Source organism: Mustela nivalis, assembly GCF_964662115.1.
Source record: "Mustela nivalis genome assembly, chromosome: 11".
Lineage (NCBI taxonomy): Eukaryota > Metazoa > Chordata > Mammalia > Carnivora > Mustelidae > Mustela > Mustela nivalis.
Window position 1 is genome coordinate 52,303,830 of NC_139030.1, and position 22,993 is coordinate 52,326,822.

The following is a 22,993-nucleotide window of genomic DNA, read 5'->3' on the forward strand; positions in this document are numbered from 1 at the left end:
CTAAACATGACCCATTAAACTATGTATGTAAAGGACTATAGTAAGTATCGTGAACAGAAAGGAAGGGCATAACTGAGGCAGTTTTAAGTCTTCAGGGGGCTTAAAAGCTTCCAGAGAGAAAGGACAGGAATATATAAAAGACACAGTAGCAAAACCACCAGAGACTTTGGTGGGGTTAGGGGGGTTGGGTGGGGAACACAGCTTGCTACATTCCTATAGTGCTGGAAATTAAAGTGCCAGATGAACCTGGTAATTTCATTCATGTTGATCAGTAAGGTGAAAGTGAGACAAAGAAACTATATGTCAAAATTTCACTCATTCATCAATGATGTTTGCAAATCTCAGATACTAGAATTTGAATGATGAAAGAATATTTCCTCAATTTTTGTGCTATTTCCAGTGTCATGACTACAAATATGACACTTAATTACTATTTTAATATTTTATTAACATTTCCTGCATTACTTGTTAAGTTTATTCTAGAAAACAGCAAGCCCTGGTGTATAGCATTTGATGACTTTTGTGGTGCAAAGATCCTCACCGTGGGTTATTTCAGACTACTAATAGGACTTCTTCAAATGTGGAGTCGGGAAGAGATGCCAATAGTCCAACAGTAGGACATATTTTCCATGACCCAGATAGAAGACAGAAATGTACTCAAGAGCATAGATAATAGTTAAATGATTGAAATGGGATATGTTTTTTGTGATTTATTGTCTTTTTAAAAGTAAATTGTAATTTTAAGTTCATATAATTTAACTTTTGATAATGGGTTCATTTAACAAGTGCAGCAATTTGTTGCAAAAATGCCTGACAATTGAATGACGAGTTATTATTAAGAACGTAAATGAGCTGGCTCCAGAATGACATTGCATTCTGTTTCTTAATATCACTGTTTTGGAATGCTCCAGACTTGGCCCTTGTCTATGAGCCTTTTCTTGGTTGGTCCTAAAATATGTTGTGTGTGTGTGTGTGTGTGTGTGTGTGTGACCTCAAAAACTCTCATTTTCTAGCCCAGTCTTTCCTCCTGAGCGTTAGATTCAGACCTCCAAATAGCTCCAGGATATTTGTATTTGGAAGTCCCAACCAGCATCCCAAACTCCTTACCTGCCAAGTAGCTCCCGCACCTGTTCATGTCATTCTTGACATTTATCCAGCTGTTTTGGGATCCTCCATTTCTCTTATATCGCATCCCCAACAAGTCACTAAATCCTGCTGATTTTACCTGCCAGACATGTCTTCAATCTGTTATTGCCCTAGTTCCTAACTAGAGTTGCCATGACCTGTCCCTCTTGTTAAGACTATTGGACCAGAATCACAAATGGTTTTCTGGCCCAGAACCTTCCTATACCTTCACATTCTTTTCTCTCTCTCTCTCTCTCTCTCTCTCTCTCTCTGTTTTTTTTTTTTTTTTCTCTTCCAACTTATCCTCCATTCAGCTGTTGGAGACAATTTAAGTTGTATCTGCTTGTATCTGCTTGTATCATTCTCTGCTAACAACCCTTCACTTACTCCTCAATGTCTATAGGATATAGACCAAACTCCTTCATGTGGGGGAAAATGCTTTACATAATCTGACCAATTTCCCTAACCTCATTTCTCACCCATGTCTACGGTGTACACTTTGCTTTCATCACAATTCTGAACTGCTCATAATTCCTATGTACAATACATTTTGCTCCTTCTTGGCCTACAGTTCCACTTACACTCTTTTTGGCTAATTCTTTGACTCAATTCAGGCTCTCTCTCTTCCACAAAGCCTTTTCCAGTCTCTCCTCAGTAAACGAGCCAGCTGAGATAGACTTTTTCCATGCTACCAAAATAGCCCCTTTATATTTATGATTTTAGTTGGCTTATCCAGTTACCCGCATTTATTTCTATCCCAACCTGCCTAACCAAACCAAAAATAAATCCCCCGAGGAGAGGAAACTGTATACACAACTAAGTATATAAAAGATACTCAATAAATGTTTAATGAAGAAATGAATGAATAAACCTAAAACATTGGAAATAAAATGTTCTTCAGCTTATCATAGCAGCATGTTCTACGCCTAGAGTTCCAAAGGCAGAGTTGTTTTAACATAAAGTACTTGAAACAGTTTTCCCTGCATCTTCTATTTAAAATCGATTTCTTCTGAACATAATTTTAGAAACGTATACCAATTTTCTTAATATAATCTAGGACTGAAGCTTTGTGAAGAGCCTTTTTTTATAGAGTGGAAGTATCTGAAAATTGAAGATGAGCTCCACATCAAGGAAAATTAATTTATCAGCAAAGAGCATCTTGAAAAGCATTTTGTCCTCAGATTTTAGTTTAATATTCATTCATTCCTTGTTCATCATGTAACAGCACAGTATTGGGACTGCAATAATGAAAAAAAAAAAGTAGTTTAAACACTTAGGAAGAGAATGATGAGAAATCAAGGAAAGACAGAATACATTTTAAGTTAGAAATAACTGACAAGTTATTTTTAGTTGAATCCATTCAAGTTGAATCTACTCAAAACTGCTATGTGTTAGAAATTATTCAGTTGAGGGCCATCACAGGGAAAGCTTTGCATAAGCATTCTATTTATACTGAATATCAATATTTTACATGCCTGTCTTTCTTGTCAGGTTGTGTGCGGAGGTTCCCATGCTGCCAAGTTGACATAGAGTCAGGGAAAGGAAAAATCTGGTGGAACATCAGGAAAACGTGCTACAGAATAGTTGAACACAGTTGGTTTGAAAGCTTTATTGTTCTCATGATCCTGCTCAGCAGTGGAGCCCTGGTAAGTTATAGGACACCCAAAACAATCACTCGAGTCAATATTTTTTTTTAATTTTTATTTATTTATTTATTTATTTATTTGACAGACAGAGATCACAAGTAGGCAGAGAGGCAGGCAGAGACAGAGAGAGTGGGAAGCAGACTCCCCGCCGAGCAGAGAGCCCGATGCGGGGCTCGATCCCAGGACCCTGGGATCATGACCTGAGCCGAAGGCATAGGCCTTAACCCACTGAGCCACCCAGGCGCCCCTCGAGTCAATGTTTTTAATAAACGAGTTGGAGGATAAAAATATGAAAGTTGTTTTACCTCAAAATGAATTTCTATGATTAGGGCTCGGACAAAATTTTAGTTTAGTTCAGTAAATATTTGGTAAGCATTATTACATGCCAGGCATGTAGTACATGCTTCCCTGAATGCAGAGGTAGATAAGATCCGGGTGCTTTTCTCAAGGAGTTCAGAGACCACTGGGGAGAAAGGCACAGGGGATTACAGAGCTGGGATGTGTTTGTAAGTGAAGAATATGCTTGATAAAAACTCTTTAGCAAGAGATGAACAATCGTCCGCTTGGAATTTCAGAAGAGTAGCTGACGTTTTGCAAGATCTAGAAAGATGACTAGGATTTTCCAGCGAGAAGGCGTGGGCTGAAGAACAAGTGTACGGGGACAAGGAAGCATAAAACATCATAGGCATTCAGGAAATTAAAAATTTCCAAGTTGTAGAAAGTGACGTTAGAGGAAGAGCAACTACAGGGAGGAGAGTGGTAGCCACAGGTACTGTGACAAAGATAGGCAGTGCCAGCTTATGAGGCATCTTACAAAACAAACTAACATTAGGGTGACAATGGAACACATTTCTCACTATTGTACATATACCATAAACTTTCTGTGAGAGTTGAAAGGGACCTGGGAGAGTTACAAACTCCCTGAGCCTTTTCTTATTTTTCTTTGCTGCGGACATGAACAGAGATGAACCATTATAAGCCCAGTTTCAGCTAGAGATACCACTGGAAATTCCATTATACTAGAAACGGAGTACTCAAGAACTTTGTAAATTGTCTCACAGATAGTCTTGATGGATCTGGGGTTGGATTTTTATAAGAAGTTAACCTTTTGCTATTTCATGGATGCCACTAGAGTATATGAGACCTCCAAGTCAGAGACAAAGGATTTTATTACTCATGACTGAAACCTATATGAACTTCAACATGTTTGTGTTGGTTCGTCTTGTCCCCAAGTTTCATGGGGGCCTGATATGGGGATAAATTAATGGCACACACACAGTGGAGTAGCATCACAGCTGAAGAGCACTAAATTAGGGAGTCTTTTTTTTTTTTTTTAAGGAAGGGAGGGGCGGAGAGGGAGAGAGGTAATCTTAAGTAGGCTCCACGCCCAGCTTGGAGCCCAATGTCGGGCTCCATCTCACAACCCTGAGATCATAACCTGAACCAAAATCAAGAGTTGGCCACCCAAGTGCCCTAGGAAACTCTGTCCTTTTAAAGAAAGCAGTAAGCAGCCTTGCTTTTTTGTCCCAGACAGACACACTGTCTCATCCCCCACAGCTGCCTGTTACAAAAGCAGCCCTGAGTAAAGAGCAAGTCAGGGCCTTGCCTTCTTGGCGTACTGAACAAGGACATGCAAGGATGCTCAGAGGCTGCAGGGTTGGCCTCTCCTAAAACTGAGATGAGTCAGGAAAATGGGACTCCTCTTGTCCAGTGAAATGCAAGTAGGAATCTCAACAACGTCTACATTATCTTGTATTCCTAATCGCTACTAGAAGTTTATTCCATGCTGAGTCATACATGTGACTGAGACTTTTAAAAAGGAGAGAAAAAAAAATTAAGAAAAGTTCAGAGTAATCCCTTATTCAAAATGTCTAAAAAGAAAGATAACAATTTTATTTGGCAAAAGGCACTCTCAAAACTAAAATTCTGGAGGGCCTGTGTGTCTCAGTCGATTCAGTGTGGGACTCTTGATTTTGGCTCAGGTCATGATTTTCAGGGTCGTGAGCTCAAGACCCATGTTGGGCTCCACACTTGCCTAGAGTCAGCTTGAGAATCTCTCTCTCCCTCTCCCTCGGGTCCTCCCCTTGCTCAGGCACCTGTGCGCTCTCTGGTGCTTTCTCTTTCTCTCAAATAGATAAATGAATAAAATCTTTAAAGAAAACTAAAATTCAGATGAATCATATGATGAAGAAAAGGGAAAGGTATTTTAAGAAACGGCTATTTTTACTCATAGTTTGCTAACTAAGCTAGATTTTTAAAATACTTGCCTATAAAACAAACAAAAGTTAACAACCAAGTTAGTACATATTTATTATGTTTCAAGATCTTTGTATAGTTTTTTCACTTAATCTTTAAACAATCCTGTGAAATAATGACCATTCTGCTTATTTTGCCAATGAGGAAGTTGAGTGGAGAGTGTAAAAGTTGTTTCATGTCCAAAAGCTATTATGAGACAGACCCATAACTTAACTGAGCTCTAAAATCAAAACCAACCATATCTTTTCACTGATTTCTGGATCCTCAAAAAGGAGAGGACACACTGTGTACAAACAAATGAGTGGTAGCTGAAATGAGTAACAGTAAAACCTACACCCCACGTTGCATAGAGCTCACATAATGATGTCCTTGCCTCTTGCTCTCATATCCATGGAAGTGGCCCTGGAAGTTAGCCAGGAGCCCTGCAGGCTGAGTCTTGTTTCCAGCCCTGGGACTAGTCCGAACAAGGTGTACCCAGACATCAAGAGTACTCAGCATCAAGACTTACTACTCATTCATTCCGCAAACTCCCTTACCTCCTGCTGTGTTTTTGACACAGCTCTAGACACTGGGAATGCAGAAGCATATAAGAACTGAAGGAGGTTTCCAAACCCTACTAGTGGGTGTGAAGGAGAGTACAGGGTGAGAAAGGTATATGTGACCGGATGATGGGAATCACGTCCTACCTTATCAAGATTCCTCCAATTTGGAGAGAGATAAATGGGAGACAGATAAAGTAGAAATTACTGCAATTATCAGAGATCACGGTTCTTTTAGAGGATTATAGATAATTCTATTCTTTGCACCCTTTAACCTGTGGTGACCAGTGGTGCATACTAGTAAGAAGTCCAGAAGTGTTACCTAGTAGCTATAAACCAGAAGAAGCTAGCACATTATAGTATTTATCTTCCAGTATAGAATTCTCCATCAGAATTTTATTTCCTGCTTTTGTTATGAATCATAAGCTTTAAGTTGGATGTGAATTGAAATTTGAATACTATTTTCACAGGCTTTTGAAGATATATATATTGAAAAGAAAAAGACCATTAAGATTATCCTGGAGTATGCTGACAAGATATTCACTTATGTCTTCATTCTGGAAATGCTTCTAAAATGGGTAGCTTATGGTTATAAAACATATTTCACCAATGCCTGGTGTTGGCTGGATTTCTTAATTGTTGATGTAGGTTGGATTTATCTTACAAATAAGTATTCTGAAAACCTTCACTAATGTTGTTTGTTATCATATTTTAATCTTGGTTAGTTTTTTATACTTTCAGACTATAGCTTTATGGGTATTTTCGAAATATTAATGTAGCCAGTAGAACTATTTCTATAAGGAGTATTAAAAGAGAAACTCTGCAGTGAATATGAATTCTTTCTTGTAGCGTTCTAACCTTTATAACTTACTTGTGCATAAGTTTTCTGCAACCAGAGAAAATGTGTATATATGTATACACATATATACATATATATGTATACACATATATACATATATATGTATACACATATATACATATATATGTATATACATGTATATATATGATTTGAATATCATTTTACTGGGAAGAAGAACAAAATGAAAAACTACTTGGTGGCAGTGGGACTGGAAATGGGCAGAGGCACAATTTAAAAAGATAAAACATTGATTTTTTTTTTTACAATATAAAAATTAGAAAATAAAAGAGGATAAGGGATATATCAAGTTGTCTGATATGTTAGCTGAGAGTTATGTAAAATGATTGTGCTAAAGCTTAACAACTCTGGGTTAAGGAGTTGGGGGGGCATGGAATTTCAAAATATTTATCTCTGTCACAAGGAGAGGGAAAACCAAAATGAGTCGGAACTGTTGTTCCCACCTGAAACATCGAACTTACCCTTTATTTCTAGAGTGGCAGGGAAGCAGAAAAATAGGCATTGGTAATTTCAAGTAATAAATTCAGAGAACCCTTCAATATTTGGGGATGGAAAATATATAAGAATGCTTTAGCTTAGGTATTATTTTTAACAGAACAAAATATTTTTAAGGAATCTTATTGAAATAAGAAAGGAATCCTAAAACAACTGTGAGATTAAGGCATCTCAAATAGAAATGGTGCAACACCCAGTTTTTCAGTTTATTTTTATTTGGTGTATTCAACTTTATTTTATATCTTAATGGTATAATTTAATAACATATAGCATATAATAATTATATTATTATATTTTATATTATTTTAAATTGCTATCTTAAATTAATTCATGACCTCAACTTCCCCATCTAATTTTTCTTAGGACAATTTATTTTTTTTCCTTCTTCTACTAATTCTAGATGTCACAAAATCTAGTCTTTGTGGCTAGGGAATTGTATTACAATTCTTAGAGATTTGTCTTCTGTCTGATGTGGAATGAGGGCAACATGCAAATGTTTATAGTGCTAACAACTGCTCTCGCACTTGTTTAACCAAGAGTTTGCATCATCAAACTGTACAGAAAAGATAAATATGGCATCATTCATAGAAATCAAAATTACAAGTAAGCGTGACTATAAATAGCTGAATCTGACTACAAAATTAAACCCAAACTCATCATATCTATTCAGAAGTTCAATTTCTCAACTGTTATCCAAAAACTAATGATGTACTGTATGGTGATATAACACGATAAAGAAAAAAGAAAAACAAAGCTCAGTGAACTCTTTTTTAACAGATCAATATATAAAATATTACAAGCAATAACACTTTTGTTTTCTCTATCAGTGATGTACAAAAACAAATTTTTTTAGTATAGCTAGACATTGCACCTCTTATGTTCTCTTAGGCCTTCTCTGTGAGATCTGTAATTTTTGGGACCTTATATTAGTGATTCCATATTGATTTTTCTTTAATTTACTTTTACATATATATGTTACCTAGTTACTGGCTAGAAAAATACATGGTAAGATAGATGCTTTTGTAACATAATAGATTTAAAGAAAAGCTAACCAAAATAAGAAGAAATGATAGAAGGAATGTAGGTTATTTCTTTTCTTTTCTCTTAACCATTTAATACAATTGGGTCTTTTAAAAGGTGTAAAATATTTAAGATATTAAAAAACTTTTAATAATATTATCACAAACATAGTTATTTTCATCACTCAGTCTGCAAAAGTAAAGTTTATACATACAATTGAATTTATTTTAGGTTAAGAAAGATATAAGTCCATTTCATAGCAGAAATTATTTTGTCTTGTATTTGAAAATCTGAACTGGTGAACCTTAATATTCAAGAGTATGGAATATACAGAACTCAGATATATAGCTTCAATAATAACTGTTATTTAATATTTTGAGAAAAAGTAAGTAAATGTACATGCAAACACAAATGTATATTATATGTTTTATATAATATATATTCCATATGTAATATTTTTATAATGCAACATGGAGAGCAAAGCTGGACACAACATTCTTGCTGGTAGAGATGCAAATTTAGTGATGCAGATTTGGAGGAGGACCTGAGATTTTATTTCCCAAGAATTGAACCAGTTATCTAGTGTTGTTCTGAAAGTACGATCCCTGAACCAACAAATTGGTGGGAACTTATTAGTAATGCATTTCTCAGGACCTACCCAAGATCTACTCAACTAGAATCTCAGGTGTTGGGACCCAGAACACTGTTGTTATATGCCTTCCAGATAATTCTGATGCATACTGAGGTTTCAGAACCACTGATCTGATTTGATATTCACAGGATGGACTTGTTGGATTTCCATAGGCTTCTTGAACTGAAATTTGTTTGCCTGAGCCTTAGTCGTCAGTATTGGCATATACTGTGTGTGTACATATGTATACATGGATAAATAGATGTGTATATATCTTCTCATTTACAGAGTAATCTCTAGGTTTTCTCAATAATATGTATCTATTATATTCAATATCGTGACACCTAACAGTGGTTTGGAAATTAGGTCTGCCATTTCTGTAGGAGTTATTCCCATTATAATAGACATTTCAGAACTTTTTTTTTTTTCCTGATTAAAAGGAATACTTGCTATTCTAATTAAAGAGCACATTTTCTTAAGTGTACTTAACTGGAAAATAATGGACCTGAATGACTTGGGTGAATTTCAGAATGATATGAGGGAGGATTAGGTCTGTTGGATATGTAGCATAAAGACTTAAAAAGATACAATGTTATATGAAGACATTTGGAAGCAACTGAATGAGAAAGAACAAAACACTTCAACACATCTTGATTCATAATCAGTTTCCTTGTCTCTGATAGCAGGAGCATTGAACTTGTGAGCAACGAATTTTTCTACTCTGTCGATAGTTAAATATAAGGAGGTTGATTCTCAAGTATTCCTAGTCCCTGGAAAATTTTAATCTTTCAGTCAGTACTTAATTCATAATGAAGAGCTATATACCGGCCATTGTTTTTAGACATTGCTTCCTGCCACACAGTGTAAAAACAAATGAATATTTTAAATGGAACTTACTCAGAGACTGAATGTGTTTACAGATCAAGATGTAAGGTCATTGAGGAGCTTGTTACTCTCTTACCAGAATGTGTATTGATTTTATTTCTGTCCATGTTATTTCTTCAAAGATAGTTTATAAGAACACAAATTTCTGTTGGGTACTGGTTATGGTCATTGTGGCAGGTCTAACATGATGAAGTTCTGTATGCCTGTGTTGATTGAAAAGCCAATGAGATCACATACTCTTGTGCTCTCTTCAATACAATTGAGATTTCTCCCACTATTACTAGGTAAATGTTTGTTGCTAGTTCTGATAAACTACAAGGCAGAACAATCTTGTGGGGAAATAGCTCCATCTCAAAATCATGAGTCTTCAAAATGCTTTTGAATAAGGTTTATACTAGGACTTAGATCTGATTGAGTCAGAGCCACACTCTTATGACTTAACTTCAGAATCACACACTTTGTTATGCCCTAGGTTGTATTATAATTGAAATTTTTATAGTTGCTCTAATTAAATGTATAGCATATATGAGTAACATAAGTTGCTCAAATTAAATGAAGAGCATATCTGATTAAATATATCCAGCATAAGTTCAGAATTAATAAGCAAGTACATAATCATTGATGACAGAAATTGTGAAAAGCTTGTGTGATTTTTATTCAGATATAAGAAATAACCTACTATTTCTTTTTATTTTCATTAGCCTCCCTTTAAAGCTATTTCCTTACAAAAGCATTCATTCATCTTATTTGTTTTTAGGCAATGACTAGACAGCTCGATATATAAAATATTATTCTTGTTGATCTGCTCTTAGTGATCTTTGAAATTGACTTCTCCTCCTTGTGCTTTACTATTACACTGAAATGATTAACGGATTTTTTTTTTTTTTTTGTAGGTTTCTTTGGTTACTTTAGTTGCAAGCACTCTTGGCTACTCAGACCTTGGCCCCATCAAATCCCTTAGGACACTTAGAGCTTTAAGACCTCTAAGAGCTTTATCTAGATTTGAAGGAATGAGGGTAAGAAAATGCTAAACTTTCTAATATCCTTATTTTCTAAATGGAGTATAAAATATAAAAAAATAAGTATGTAGAAATTATGGACTGTTTATATTTATATGTACATGTATCTACCTATAGATGGACTGCTTATATATGTATGTGTGTACATATGCATATACATAGTATTCAGTGCATATAGTTTAACAAAGAGTAAGTCAAATACAGTAAAGCCTCCTTTACATAATATTGTTAGGCAATAATCCAAATAAGTGACTAATCCTTTTTTAAATGAAAATCTGCTTTGTGCTAGGAATGTGAAGGGGACACTCATTCTGATAACATCTCCCATATACGACTTATCAAGGACTTGCCGATATCCAATGCTCGTATTTTATAGGGCACCTGGTGGCTCTGTCAGTTAAGTGATTCGGCTCAAGTCATGATGTCATGATCCCACGATCCTAGGATTGAGTCCCCACAGCGAGCTCCCTGCTTAGCAGGGAGTCTGCTTCTTCCTCTGCCTGCTGCTCCCCCTGCTCGTACTCTCTGTCTCTGCCAAATAAATAAATAAAATCTTTTTAAAAAAATGTTTTTTAAAGAGCTACCATAGGTAGGGATCATAACAACAAACAGGAAAGTGAAGTGGCATCAGCCACCACCTTAAATTTCATCCTTAAAATAAATGTTTCACCGAAAGTAGAATTACCCCCAAAATCACACTTGACAAAACTAAAGCTCGGAGAATTTACATAATTTGTACTAGGCTGCATGGTGCCTGAAAAGAGGTCATTTTGTAGAGACAAACAAGGTGAGACAAATAATGACTAGTAGCAACTTAGCTTTAAGAGCTGCATTAAACCAGCAACTTCATAAAATACATGGAGGACAGTAACCTTGTTCTCTCTAATTAGTCCATATCCTCATTTATTGCTGCTGTCCTTGAATTTCCTTTTTACCAGCTTCACACTTGCTTTCTCATGTTCCTGTTGTTCTCCGGGCTGGGAACGCTTCTCCCAGCCCTATCGCAGCCCAGACTCATCCATCATCAGAGCAGAGAGATACCTACTCGGCCAATAAGACTCAGTTTAAATTTGCTTTGTCTCTTCACCATCAGGCTTAAGTAGGCAATCTCCCTCTATGTTCAGACATACAAAATCCTTGTTATATTGTTTTTTACTTATTTATCTGACTTCCTCTTTACTGGTAGTCCGTGAATAACTTACATGTAGATTAGTGTATCTCACTACTTCTCTAAGTGCCATCCTCAGACCACCCATTAGCATCATCTGAGAACTTACTAGAAATCCAAATACCCAGGTCTCACTCCAGACACACTGACTCATAAACTCTGGATGGGGCTTGGTAATCTGAAACCTCAGGTAATCTGAAACTATCAGGTATCTTTTAGTCTAGCAGATCTTCAGTGTTATCTCTGCTAAACTGTGACTGTCTACAGCTTAAGGCATCCAGTATACAACGGCTATGAGAGATCATGATTATACAAAAATAAATAAATAAATAAAAATAAAAATCATAAATTAGCCCTTTTTTTCATACAAGAATTGAAAAATTACAATTTATGTTATTATGCAGAAAGGTGGTATTGGAATCCATTGGCATTAACTTCATTTTTTGAGTACTGGTAGAATGTTACAATCTGTCTAGAACTTACAACCAATTTCTGGACTCAGTATCAGTATACTGCATTTTCATGAATGAAGAATATACTTTCCCCTACAAAACTACTTCCCTCAGCAATTAAGCCAGCCCATTATTTTATCCTCTGTGCTCTTTGTTCTTGATCTATAATAGAGCTGTCCTGGATGCAGGAAAATGGTTTCATGTATTTGGAGGACCCGCTGTGTCTCTTTAGTATTTATTAAGCATGCCAAAAGATATGTTCCTTCACACTGCAGGATGATTCTGAAGAATAAGTAAAACTTGAGGCATTTTGTAGTTAGTTTCCTTTGAGTCTTGAGGCCCTGAAGCTTATTGACTTTCTCAAATGGCTTCTTTTTTTTTTTTTAAGATTTTATTTATTCTTTGACAGACAGAGATCACAAGTAGGCAGAGTAGCAGGCAGAGAGAGACGAGGAAGCAGGTTCACTGCCAAGCAGAGAGCCCGATGCGGGGCTTGATCCCAGGACTCTGGGACCATGACCCGAGCGAAGCAGAGGCTTTAACCCACTGAGCCACCCATGTGCCCCTCAAATGGCTTCTTATCCGACCAATGTGGACCTATCCCCCTCAGAGACCCAGCGTTGCTCACATTCTTTCAGCAAACATTTCAGACACCAACTATGTGTCAGTTATAATGGTACAAGAAGAGTACCATGGTGAAGAGATCCAGTCACCCAACACGGAATAGGGACAAAAATCGTGGAGAGACGGACGGGGGAACAGTAGTTATTCTAGGACATCAGCTCTGAAGTAGGAAGCACGCAGCATTACAGAAACATGGAGGCTGGAATGGCTGCCTGGGGAAGTGTAGGTAGACCTCACAAGGAGTTGACGTTGGAGCCATGACTGAAAGAATGGGCCCAAACAAATCCCAGGCGTGTAGACATTCCAGGCAGAGACGCTACCTGGGGGGAGAAGCATGGGATTGAGTGTGCAAGGCATATTTGAGCAATGACTAGAAGATCAGTGTGCCTAGGTGAGAAGCTCAGTGGGGAGGGCAGTAGGAAGTAGGATGAAAGCACAGGCTTGAACAAGAGTTGGCCACTTTGAACTTTATTCTCTACTCCTGTTCTTCCTAACCCTTTTAGTATCGTGTACGCTATCAGAATCTCATAAAAATATGAATCATCTCTTCATTAAAAAATAGACTTGTAATGTTTTTCATATAATTTCATGCTCGCGTGGAACCTCAACAGGACCACAGACCCCAGGGTAATAACTATTGCTCTAGGCCAGAAGTCAACAAACTAAAGCCCACAGGCCTGTTGTCTGTTTTCTAAACAAAGTTTTGCTCCTTCTCAGCCACATCCATTTGTTTATAATTTATATAAGAATAAGAAGTGAGTGGGGCGCCTGGGTGGCTCAGTGGGTTAAGCCGCTGCCTTCGGCTCAGGTCATGATCTCAGGGTCCTGGGATCGAGTCCCTCATCAGGCTCTCTGCTCAGCAGGGAGCCTGCTTCCCTCTCTCTCTCTCTGCCTGCTTCTCCATCTACTTTTGATTTCTCTCTGTCAAATAAATAAATAAAATCTTTAAAAAAAAAAAAAAGAATAAGAAGTGAGGGATGGCTGGGTGGCTCAGTTGGTTGAGCCCCTGCCTTTGGCTCAGGTCATGATCCCAGGGTCCTGGGATTGAGTCCCGCATCAGGCTCCTTCCTCAGTAGGGATCCTGCTTCTCTCTCCACCTCTGCCTGCCACTCTGCCTGCTTGTGTGTTCTGTCTCTCTCTCTCTCTCTCTGACAAATAAATAAATAAATAATCTTTAAAAAGGGGGTGGGGAATAAGAATTGAAGGGGCGCCTGGGTGGCTCAGTGGGTTAAGCCTCTGCCTTCGGCTCAGGTCATGATCCCAGGGTCCTGGGATCGAGCCCTGCATCCAGCTCTCTGCTTAGTGGGGAGTCTTCTTCCTCCTCTCTCTCTCTCTTTGCCTGCTTGTGATCTCTCTCTCTCTGTCAATTAAACAAATAAAATCTTAAAAAAAAATAAGAATTGAAAAGAATTGGATAATTGCAACAAAAACCATATAACCCTGCAAGACTAAAAAATATTTAAGAAAGTGTTTGCCAACTCCTGCTCTCGACAATGTCAGAAGTAGCCAAAGATGCTCAGTGTTTTACCATTTGGAAAAGAGACGGAACACAATGCTCTTAGTTAACAAATTAGACTTCAAAACATTTGGACTCAAATTCAGACTAGAGCTGAAGTATGGAAAAACAGGTAGGTTTTGAAAGGTGAAGGAATTAGGAAGATCTGGAGAGTGATAAATGCTACGATAGTCTGTATGCAGGAGAACTGGCAAGAGGCTCTGGTTGTTAGTAACAATGGAAATGCCAACAAGCAGAAATAAAGGAACTATTAAAGATAAACTACTTCATTTATATTTTAACTGAGGCAAGCATTGTCTATATTTAGCCAAGGACTTATATATAAAGTATATTTAGACTTAGAATAATAAATTTGAAAAGGTGACTCTTATTTAGCTGATGAAGAAACAGAGGTCCCAAGGTCTTAATTGAATTCCCATATCACACAATTAACAGAACCAACTAAATAGAAAGGGTTCATATAATAAAAAACTCCTAACTTCAACTCCAGCCTATATATACCAATCGTTTCTGTATATGGGAGAATTTTAACCCTGATCATTCCAGGACCGTGAACCTTTAAATGTACATTTAAATGTACATTTTATTTGTTATCATTCATACTTAGAAATTTCTTTTTTTCCCCCCTAGAGTATGCAGATTTACGACTTCACCTTACATAAATCAGGTTTTTGGTTTGTTATTTTTATTTTTTCATTTATTTAAGCTGTGGTATAATTTTAGTTACTTTGTTTTGCATTGTGGCTATAGTTTCAATGTGTGTTTATCATGTATTTTAGTAAACTTGTTCACAGGGCTCCTGTCTCATTCTCTCTTGCTTGGCATACTACTGAGCATAGATATTCAATTAATACATGTTGGTTGGTGATTTGATGTCTTAAACGTCTATGGGTGGCTTTTCTGATTTCTTTAATTCTGCATTGTGTTTCATTAATGTCGACCATTTAACATCTTTCGTCCTCCTAATCATCCTTTTCTTTCTTTTGACTACTAGGTGGTCGTGAATGCCCTCATAGGTGCAATTCCTTCCATCATGAATGTACTACTAGTGTGTCTTATATTCTGGCTAATATTTAGCATCATGGGAGTAAATTTGTTTGCTGGGAAGTTCTATCAGTGTGTTAATACCACAGATGGGTCACGCTTTGAAACAAACCTCGTTCAAAATCGTTCTGACTGTTACGCGCTGATGAATGTTAGTCAAAATGTACGATGGAAGAACTTGAAGGTGAACTTTGATAATGTTGGACTTGGTTACCTCTCTCTACTTCAAGTTGTAAGTGAGCCCTGTCACAAATGCTTGATATTTTAGTAGACACTAGTGAGGGACTGAAGTCATTCTTTGAGCAATCTATACCTAGAAATTAAAGATAAGGTACTTTGAGACTTTAAAGGAAGACTTGGTCTTTCTTAGAACATGTGCCTATAAAACATGAGTTAAGAAGCAAAGATTCTGTTGCACTTGAGAGTCATTAATTCATAAATGAGTTTCAGTGTCATGTGGCTCCTCACCATTTGCGCCATATGAATGTTCCTCCAAAAATAAATAGTTTTTGGACTGCCAGTTTTATACTACATGGGAATGAGAATAACATCCTCCTATCACAGAGGATCCTTTAGAAATGGACGGAAAAAAAAAATGATTCCTACCTTGTTCATAAGATTCCCCTCCACCTCTGGAAAAATAAAAGTTCCTGTGCAAACTTTGCAGGCATTGTAACAACTTGGAAATAATTAACTAGGACTGAGTTATAGAATGTGACTTGGGACTATTTCCTTTTGGTTCTTGACAGAGCATGTTATATTAAATTGACATTTTGAAATATAGTAAAGCCCAGTGATCTGGTGTCACTAAATGTAACAATAAGTGGATTAAACTCATGTATGTGTATTGTAGAGTGTGAACCTCACATTCAGATTTTATTGTTATAGGCAACATTTAAGGGATGGATGGATATTATGTATGCAGCTGTTGATAATGTTAATGTAAGTATTGGTCAATATTACACTAAACTTATTATTTTTAAAGTGCCTTAGTTTAGTTGGGCCATTTTCAAATAGTAGTTCCAAGGATCCTTTGGTATGTGCACACAAAATGAAGAACTTGCACCTAATAAAAGACTAGCAGTTAAGCGTGCAGTGTTTGGTGACAGAGCTTGCTCAAAATCTGGAGCTCTTGTATCATACAAGCTCTGCAACTGACTTTGAACAAATCGCTTTTCCTCTCTCAGCCTGTTTATGGACTGAAAAAACAAAAAACTCAATGTCCGCTTCATGGCATTGTTCTGAGGTTCCAAAAAAAAAAAAAAAATGTAAGTAGAGGACCTTATATAGCCTGGGAATATGTCCAATATTCCCAATAGTCCTCAATAAATATGTTTATCAAAATAAAAATTCAATAACAAATGTTATTCATGGATTTTAACAATTTTATTCACAGTTTTATTGTTTTTATATTTAAAATGCTGTGGATGAGTTTATGTGAAATGAGCTCCATGCTAAGAAAGTTAAATCTGTTGAAGACATTTCTATCATCAAATAAAAAAAAAATCAGCAAAATTTCTATAAATATGGTTATCACCTCTTATAGCTTTTTTTCTGGAAATAGAAAACATACATTAGGTCACTTAGTTACTATGTCTTATCAATCTGAGAACAAGTACTATGTATGATTAAGCCCTTTGTAGTCATTTGAAGATTATATTTGTGTACATAGTAAGCAGGTAATAAATATTTACTTAATGTTGAACAAATTTTTAAGAAAGTTCGTGTTGATCCTTAAAATGCCATTTCTGAAAAGCTATGTTCACCTAGGATAGAACTATTTGGATTAACTCATCAAACCATATGAAAAAGAAAATGATTAATGTTATTGTCAACATACTGCTAACTTTTGTTAATTTTATAGGTAGACGAGCAGCCCATATATGAATACAACCTTTACATGTATATTTATTTTGTCATCTTTATCATCTTTGGGTCATTCTTCACTTTGAACTTATTCATTGGCGTCATAATAGATAATTTCAACCAACAGAAAAAAAAGATAAGTATTTTAAGGTTTTTATAATGCAATGAAAATATGAATGATTATTTTCTTAAAAACATAATATGAAATTTAATTTGATATCTGTTAGTAATTAGATTCATTAGAATTTCATTTAATTTTCCAATAATTGGCCAGAATACAGTACAAATAGGTTCAATCTCATTCATATCTGCATAGAAAGTAATTATCTCCTAAGTTATGACTGTTTTTATGCAATATGACAAGTATTCAGTTTTTTTTTTCAGTGTTCCCTATAAGGACTAATAATGAATAATTAAAAATTAGTGCACTAATTATTGATTTATTCAAAACACATTTCATTCATTCTCTGAGCCACTGTTCCATGGGACATGTAGTGGGCTGGCCCTTGATGAACAACAACACAAGATATGGTTCCTGAGTTCAGGGAGTTTATATTACAGCAGAAGAAATGATACATGTAATGGAAATTAGGATTTGTTAAGTCTTGCAAGTGAGATACTCTCCCGAGATTTCTGTTTCATTACCCTTCACATCAGCTGTATTAATTTTGTAAGGCTCCTGTAACCAACTACCACAAACTGGTGGCTTCCAACAAACAGAAATTTATTCTCTCTCAGTTATGGAGGCTACAAGTCCCAAATGAAAGTGTTGGCAGGGCCATGCTCTCTTCAGAGCCTCTAGGGGAGGATCCTTCCTTGGATCTTGCAGCATCCTGTTGCTCAAGTGTTACTTGGCTTGCAGAGTATATCTTCATCTCTGCCTCCATGGTCACTTGGTGTGCTCCCTCTCTATGTCTCTTTCCTTTTCTTATAAGAACACTGGTCATATTGGATTAAGGGGCCGCCCTACTGTAGTATGACCTCACCTTAATTTTATTACATCTACAATGACTGTATTTCCAAATAAGGTAATTCTGAGGTACCAGCAGTTGAAACTTAAAATATTTAATTTGATATCCAACACAATTCAACCTAAAACATCCACCATAAAATGTGTTGTTATTATTATTATAGAGTTTGTCTTGTAAGTGTGGGCAGCCACAGAGAGGTTAAGTGATTTACTGAAGATCATGCATCTAGTAAGTAAATGATAGTTTTGACAGTCAGCAGTTGATTCCATATTCCGCGTATATTTTTTAGGTCCTCTACTATGCTATGTGCCCCCATACTACGATATGAAATCACGATAAGTGTAATAAGAGAAGTTAACAAAGCAGTGACAACAAGATAAATAAGTGTGTGGTCAGAGGAAAAAATAGATACAAATAGAAAAAACAGCTATAGGAAGTGTATGACTTATATGACAATTGTAAGCCTTGGAAGACGAATAAGAAGGTCTGAAGCAACTGAGAGGCAGAAGGGTGAATAATCCACAGGAAGGGTAGAGGAATGTGTGAGCACATGCATAGGGCTGACAAAAGAGACAATCCAGGATGAATAGCCTTTCATCAGTTTGAGTGGAGTTTTGAGATGGAGTTTGTTTGTTTTTTAAAACTTTTTCTTTAAATTCCAATTAGTTAAATACAGTGTAATATTAGCATGATCCAACACTTCTATCCAACACCCACTGCTCATCACAAGTACCCTCCTTAATCCCCGTGCCCTGTTTGACCAGATTCCCCCATGCTTCTCCCCTCTAGTAACAATGGCGTTTTGAGAAAAGAAGTAGAAAAAGATGAGATCTTGCTTGAGAGCAGATCTGAAAAAGCCATATTAGATCTTTTTCAGGAGGAGCTGGTGTGTCATTGAGGTATTTTGAGTAAGGGAACACATATAATCAGGACATTGGCATTTGTTAAGATTTGATGATGCGTCTGATTCTGTGTAAAGTACCCCACACATGTAATCCTAGTCAGGTTTTACAACAAATCTAAAAGCCATTGTATCCTCCCCTCCGGCCCCCCACCCAATGATCAGAGATGTTGTGTTACTTGCATGTCATCTGACAGTGAGGAAGTAGCTTTGTCACAGATCCAACTGGAGTTTTGTCTTCCGGGGACCCTGAAAACTAGGTTATGATTTTTAAAATAGTGTTTTATGCAACTAATGAATCACTTAACACTACATCAAAAACTAATGATGTATTATACGCTGGCTAATTGAACATAATAATAAAAAAATAAATTATAAAAAATAAAAGTAAATAGAAAAAATTAATCCAGTAATGATGTATAGAATGATTGGAGAGAGACCAAAGACTAGGTCAGACTCTGCATTACCCACTACCTCAACCACACTTGTGTCTTCAAATTAGTCATCAGCAATGGAGAATATGGCATATATTCAACGAAGAGATTGTAGGGGGTAGAAGCTACAGTATGGTCTGTAATTTGTAAGAGATAAAGCATTTAAGAAGTCTCAGTTTTCCTGTCAAAGTTGACTGATGTACTGTGGCTGTAAAGATATATTTCAAAGATAAGGGGTAGAATTCAAAGAGTGATTTTAGATATTGACTTAGCATCTCAGAAAAGATGGAGGTACATGCAGTGAAATGTCTGAAATGTCACCATTGTACATGATTGATATTCACAATTGGAAGAAAAAATTAGTGAATGCTAAGTGTTATTTATGCTTACATTTTCAAATACAGGGGGTTTTTTTAAAGATATTTTAAAATTCTATCTTCCATTCTTACATTTAATATCTTAGAGTTATACTGAGCTAACATTATCATACATTCATGCCTTTCAAAAAAGAATCTTTAAAAATTCATAGTTAATCTTGAAAATAATTTTACGAAGTATACTCTAATATTCAATTTAATTATTTTTTCAGTTTTAGTCATTACAGATGTATATATATGATATATAAGCATGTAAATATGATGCCTCAGTATTCTCTGCATAGGATAAGTTAGACATGTATCTAGATAAAGCCATGTGATCATGAACAGTACAGCCACAACTTTAATTGCTTTAATCTCCTTGCTTTAAATATTATTCTTGCAACAAGAATTGCCACTGGAGGAAAATAGGGTGGGTTGACACACTATTACCATTACTCTCAGGCAAAAGTTACTAATTTAGAAGCACTGACAACTACCGCTATCCCCTACCTTCCTTCCAGTATTTCATTTTCAATTTAAGGGTACCTTTTATTTTCTGACTTTTTCTGAATGGCTTCTGGTTTCTTTCCACCTTACTAAGAGACAGGACCAAGACTTAATTAAACTACTGCACAGGGGTCTTTCTGCTAGATACTTTGTATATTATATATGATTTCATCTAATCTATATCACAGGCTTACAAAAGTGGCATCTTTACGCAAAAGTGGATACTCTGGTCTAGCAGTGATAAGTAGCTTGTTTAAAATCACGTGACAGGTCCATTGAAGGTCACAAGCCAAAGGTCTGTTTGGCTTCAACTCCCATGTTCTTTTCCTAGTGTATTCTTGCCGCTTAAGGCTTTTCAACTTTGGGACTTTGGTCTCAGCTCATGACTTTACCAACTACCCATGCCTCTTCTAATAACCAACCCCACTTTACTAGTTTTTCCAAATAACCATCACTTTTACAAGTAATGTCTTCATTTAATAAGTTCATGTTATTTAGGGTTTAATTCATCAGAGAACATAGTTCAGAAAATTAGAACACAAATTACTAAATAGATTCAAGTTATAAAAGAGTAAGTATGTGATAAGTATGTAGTATATTTACACAAAGACCTAGTATAGACCTGGGTGCACTTGGGTAAATTCTAAGTAAAGCACCCCCTTTCAGTAACTATAACCTTGTTAAGAAGATTAATAACAATGGCAATAACAGCAACTAACAGTTATTGAGGGCTTGTGTATCTGGCATTCTGCTGAGTGTTTTGAATACATTATCTCAGTTGATCCTCCCAACAAACCATCAAGGTATAGCTACTCTTGTAATGATAACATGACCTATCACAAAGACATTAAGAAACTTGCCCAAGGACAACAGAGACAGGATTTGAAGAAAGATGATCTGACACCAGAACTAAATTCTTAACATAGCCTTGACATAGTGTGTAATATTGAAAAAGACCAGCGTGATTTATAGAGCATCATTCACCTAGCTTTTAAACTAATCCAAACAACACAAGCCTCTCTCCGAGCATCTTGTAATCTCCTCCTAGTTTCATCCCACGTTTTATTATTTTGGCAACCAGGGAATCATTAAGAGAAGTTACAATTTGCTGCTTTGATTTTTACCTCGATTTCATAGTTCTCTTCCCAGTGTTTTCTTGGCTTCTTTTGGTAAGTTCTGACATGCTGCAGTACTCAGCCTTCACCCATGAGTAGCTCTCTTAACACTGGCCTGAAGGTTCTCCCTGATGCTTAGCATCAGTATGTAAGATAAATACCAAAGACTGTGTATCAATTAGAATAAAAGTAAATTAAAATACATTAAGAAAGAAAGGGAAGTCTGGTTACCATTTACTATTTTATAAATTTTTTATAAAAAATGCAATATAATAGAAAACTGAATATTGCCTAATCCAGGAAAACTAAAGGGAAACCATAATCAGATCATTTTTAACTCCAGGACCCAACAAGCTAAGTAAGGATTTGAGAACTATGAATTCCCCAAAATAAATTCCTAATTACATGGATTATACTAATTTATTCCCTAACTAAAAAGTTGATATTACACATCAATGTAGAAAATATGTGGATATGTAAAAATTAGATAATTTTAAGAAAATTTGTTTACCCTAAAAGAACAGGTAAAGTTTCTAGGCATCCTTTGTGAGATTTACACTCTTACAGTGTTGAAAAGCTCAAAAAACTTCATTTAGATGTTAGTTATTTTTTCTGTTGAAACTTAGGGTTGTCTATTTAATTAAGAAATCCTTCCAGTCAAGGATCCTAGATCTTTGGTAATTTCCTCAACACCTAGAATGCTATTGTGTATACTGTTGACACCCATAATGTTTATGTTGAAATTCCTTTACTGGAATGAAAAAATGAACTAACCAGTTTCTTGAAACACACACCCAGGTATATGTAGTACATTTTCCTTGTAGTCTCCCCCACCCCTTATCTACAGTGGATGCCTGAAACCACAGATAGTACCAAACCTTAAACAAACAAACAAGCAAACTTGTTTCTGCTCCTACCTACATACCTGTGGTAAAGTTTAATTTATAAATTAGGCACAGTCAGGGGCGCCTGGGTGGATCAGTGGGTTAAAGCCTCTGCCTTCGGCTCGGGTCTTGATCCCAGGGTCCTGGGATCGGATCGAGCCCCGCATTGGGCTCTCTGCTCAGCGGGCGAGCCTGCTTCCCCCTCTCTCTACCTGCCTCTCTGCCTATTTGAGATCTCTGTCTGTCAAATAAATAAATAAAATCTTTTTAAAAATAAATAGATAAATTAGGCACAGTCAAAATTAACAAAAATAACTAATAAAAAAAATAGTACATTTACTATAATACAAGTTATGTGAAAATGGCCTCCCTCAAAATATCTTATTGTGCTGTACCTACCCTTCCTGTGATGATGTGAGATGATAAAATGCCTCCCTGGTGAGATGACATGAGGTGAATAACATCAGCCTTGTGATGTAGCTTGGACTACTATTGACCTTCTGACGGTATGCAGGAAGGAGGGTCACCTGCTTCCAGACCACAGTTGACTGTGGCTAACAGAAACCATGGGAAGGGATACCATGGATAAGAAGTTACTACTCTTTATTTTTTTTTTTTCTGTGCTAAAGGAATATGGCATTTGTAAATGAATACAAATA

The 22,993-nt window shown here is 36.3% G+C and overlaps 1 protein-coding gene and 1 long non-coding RNA gene across 8 annotated transcripts in view; one reads left to right on the top strand and one right to left on the bottom strand.

Moving 5' to 3' along the window:
* Positions 1-22,993, top strand: part of SCN9A (sodium voltage-gated channel alpha subunit 9) — a 170,579-nt gene that overhangs the window by 136,583 nt on the left and 11,003 nt on the right. Inside the window, exons 19-24 of the mRNA XM_082690248.1 lie at positions 2,617-2,771; positions 6,037-6,210; positions 10,368-10,490; positions 15,248-15,529; positions 16,186-16,239; positions 17,162-17,299. Of these exons, the coding sequence (XP_082546374.1) occupies positions 2,617-2,771; positions 6,037-6,210; positions 10,368-10,490; positions 15,248-15,529; positions 16,186-16,239; positions 17,162-17,299 (926 nt within the window). The remainder of the gene's footprint in view (positions 1-2,616; positions 2,772-6,036; positions 6,211-10,367; positions 10,491-15,247; positions 15,530-16,185; positions 16,240-17,161; positions 17,300-22,993) is intronic.
* The window catches only part of LOC309844068, a 166,822-nt gene that overhangs the window by 83,662 nt on the left and 60,167 nt on the right, over positions 1-22,993 (bottom strand). The gene's annotated exons all lie outside the window — the stretch shown is intronic.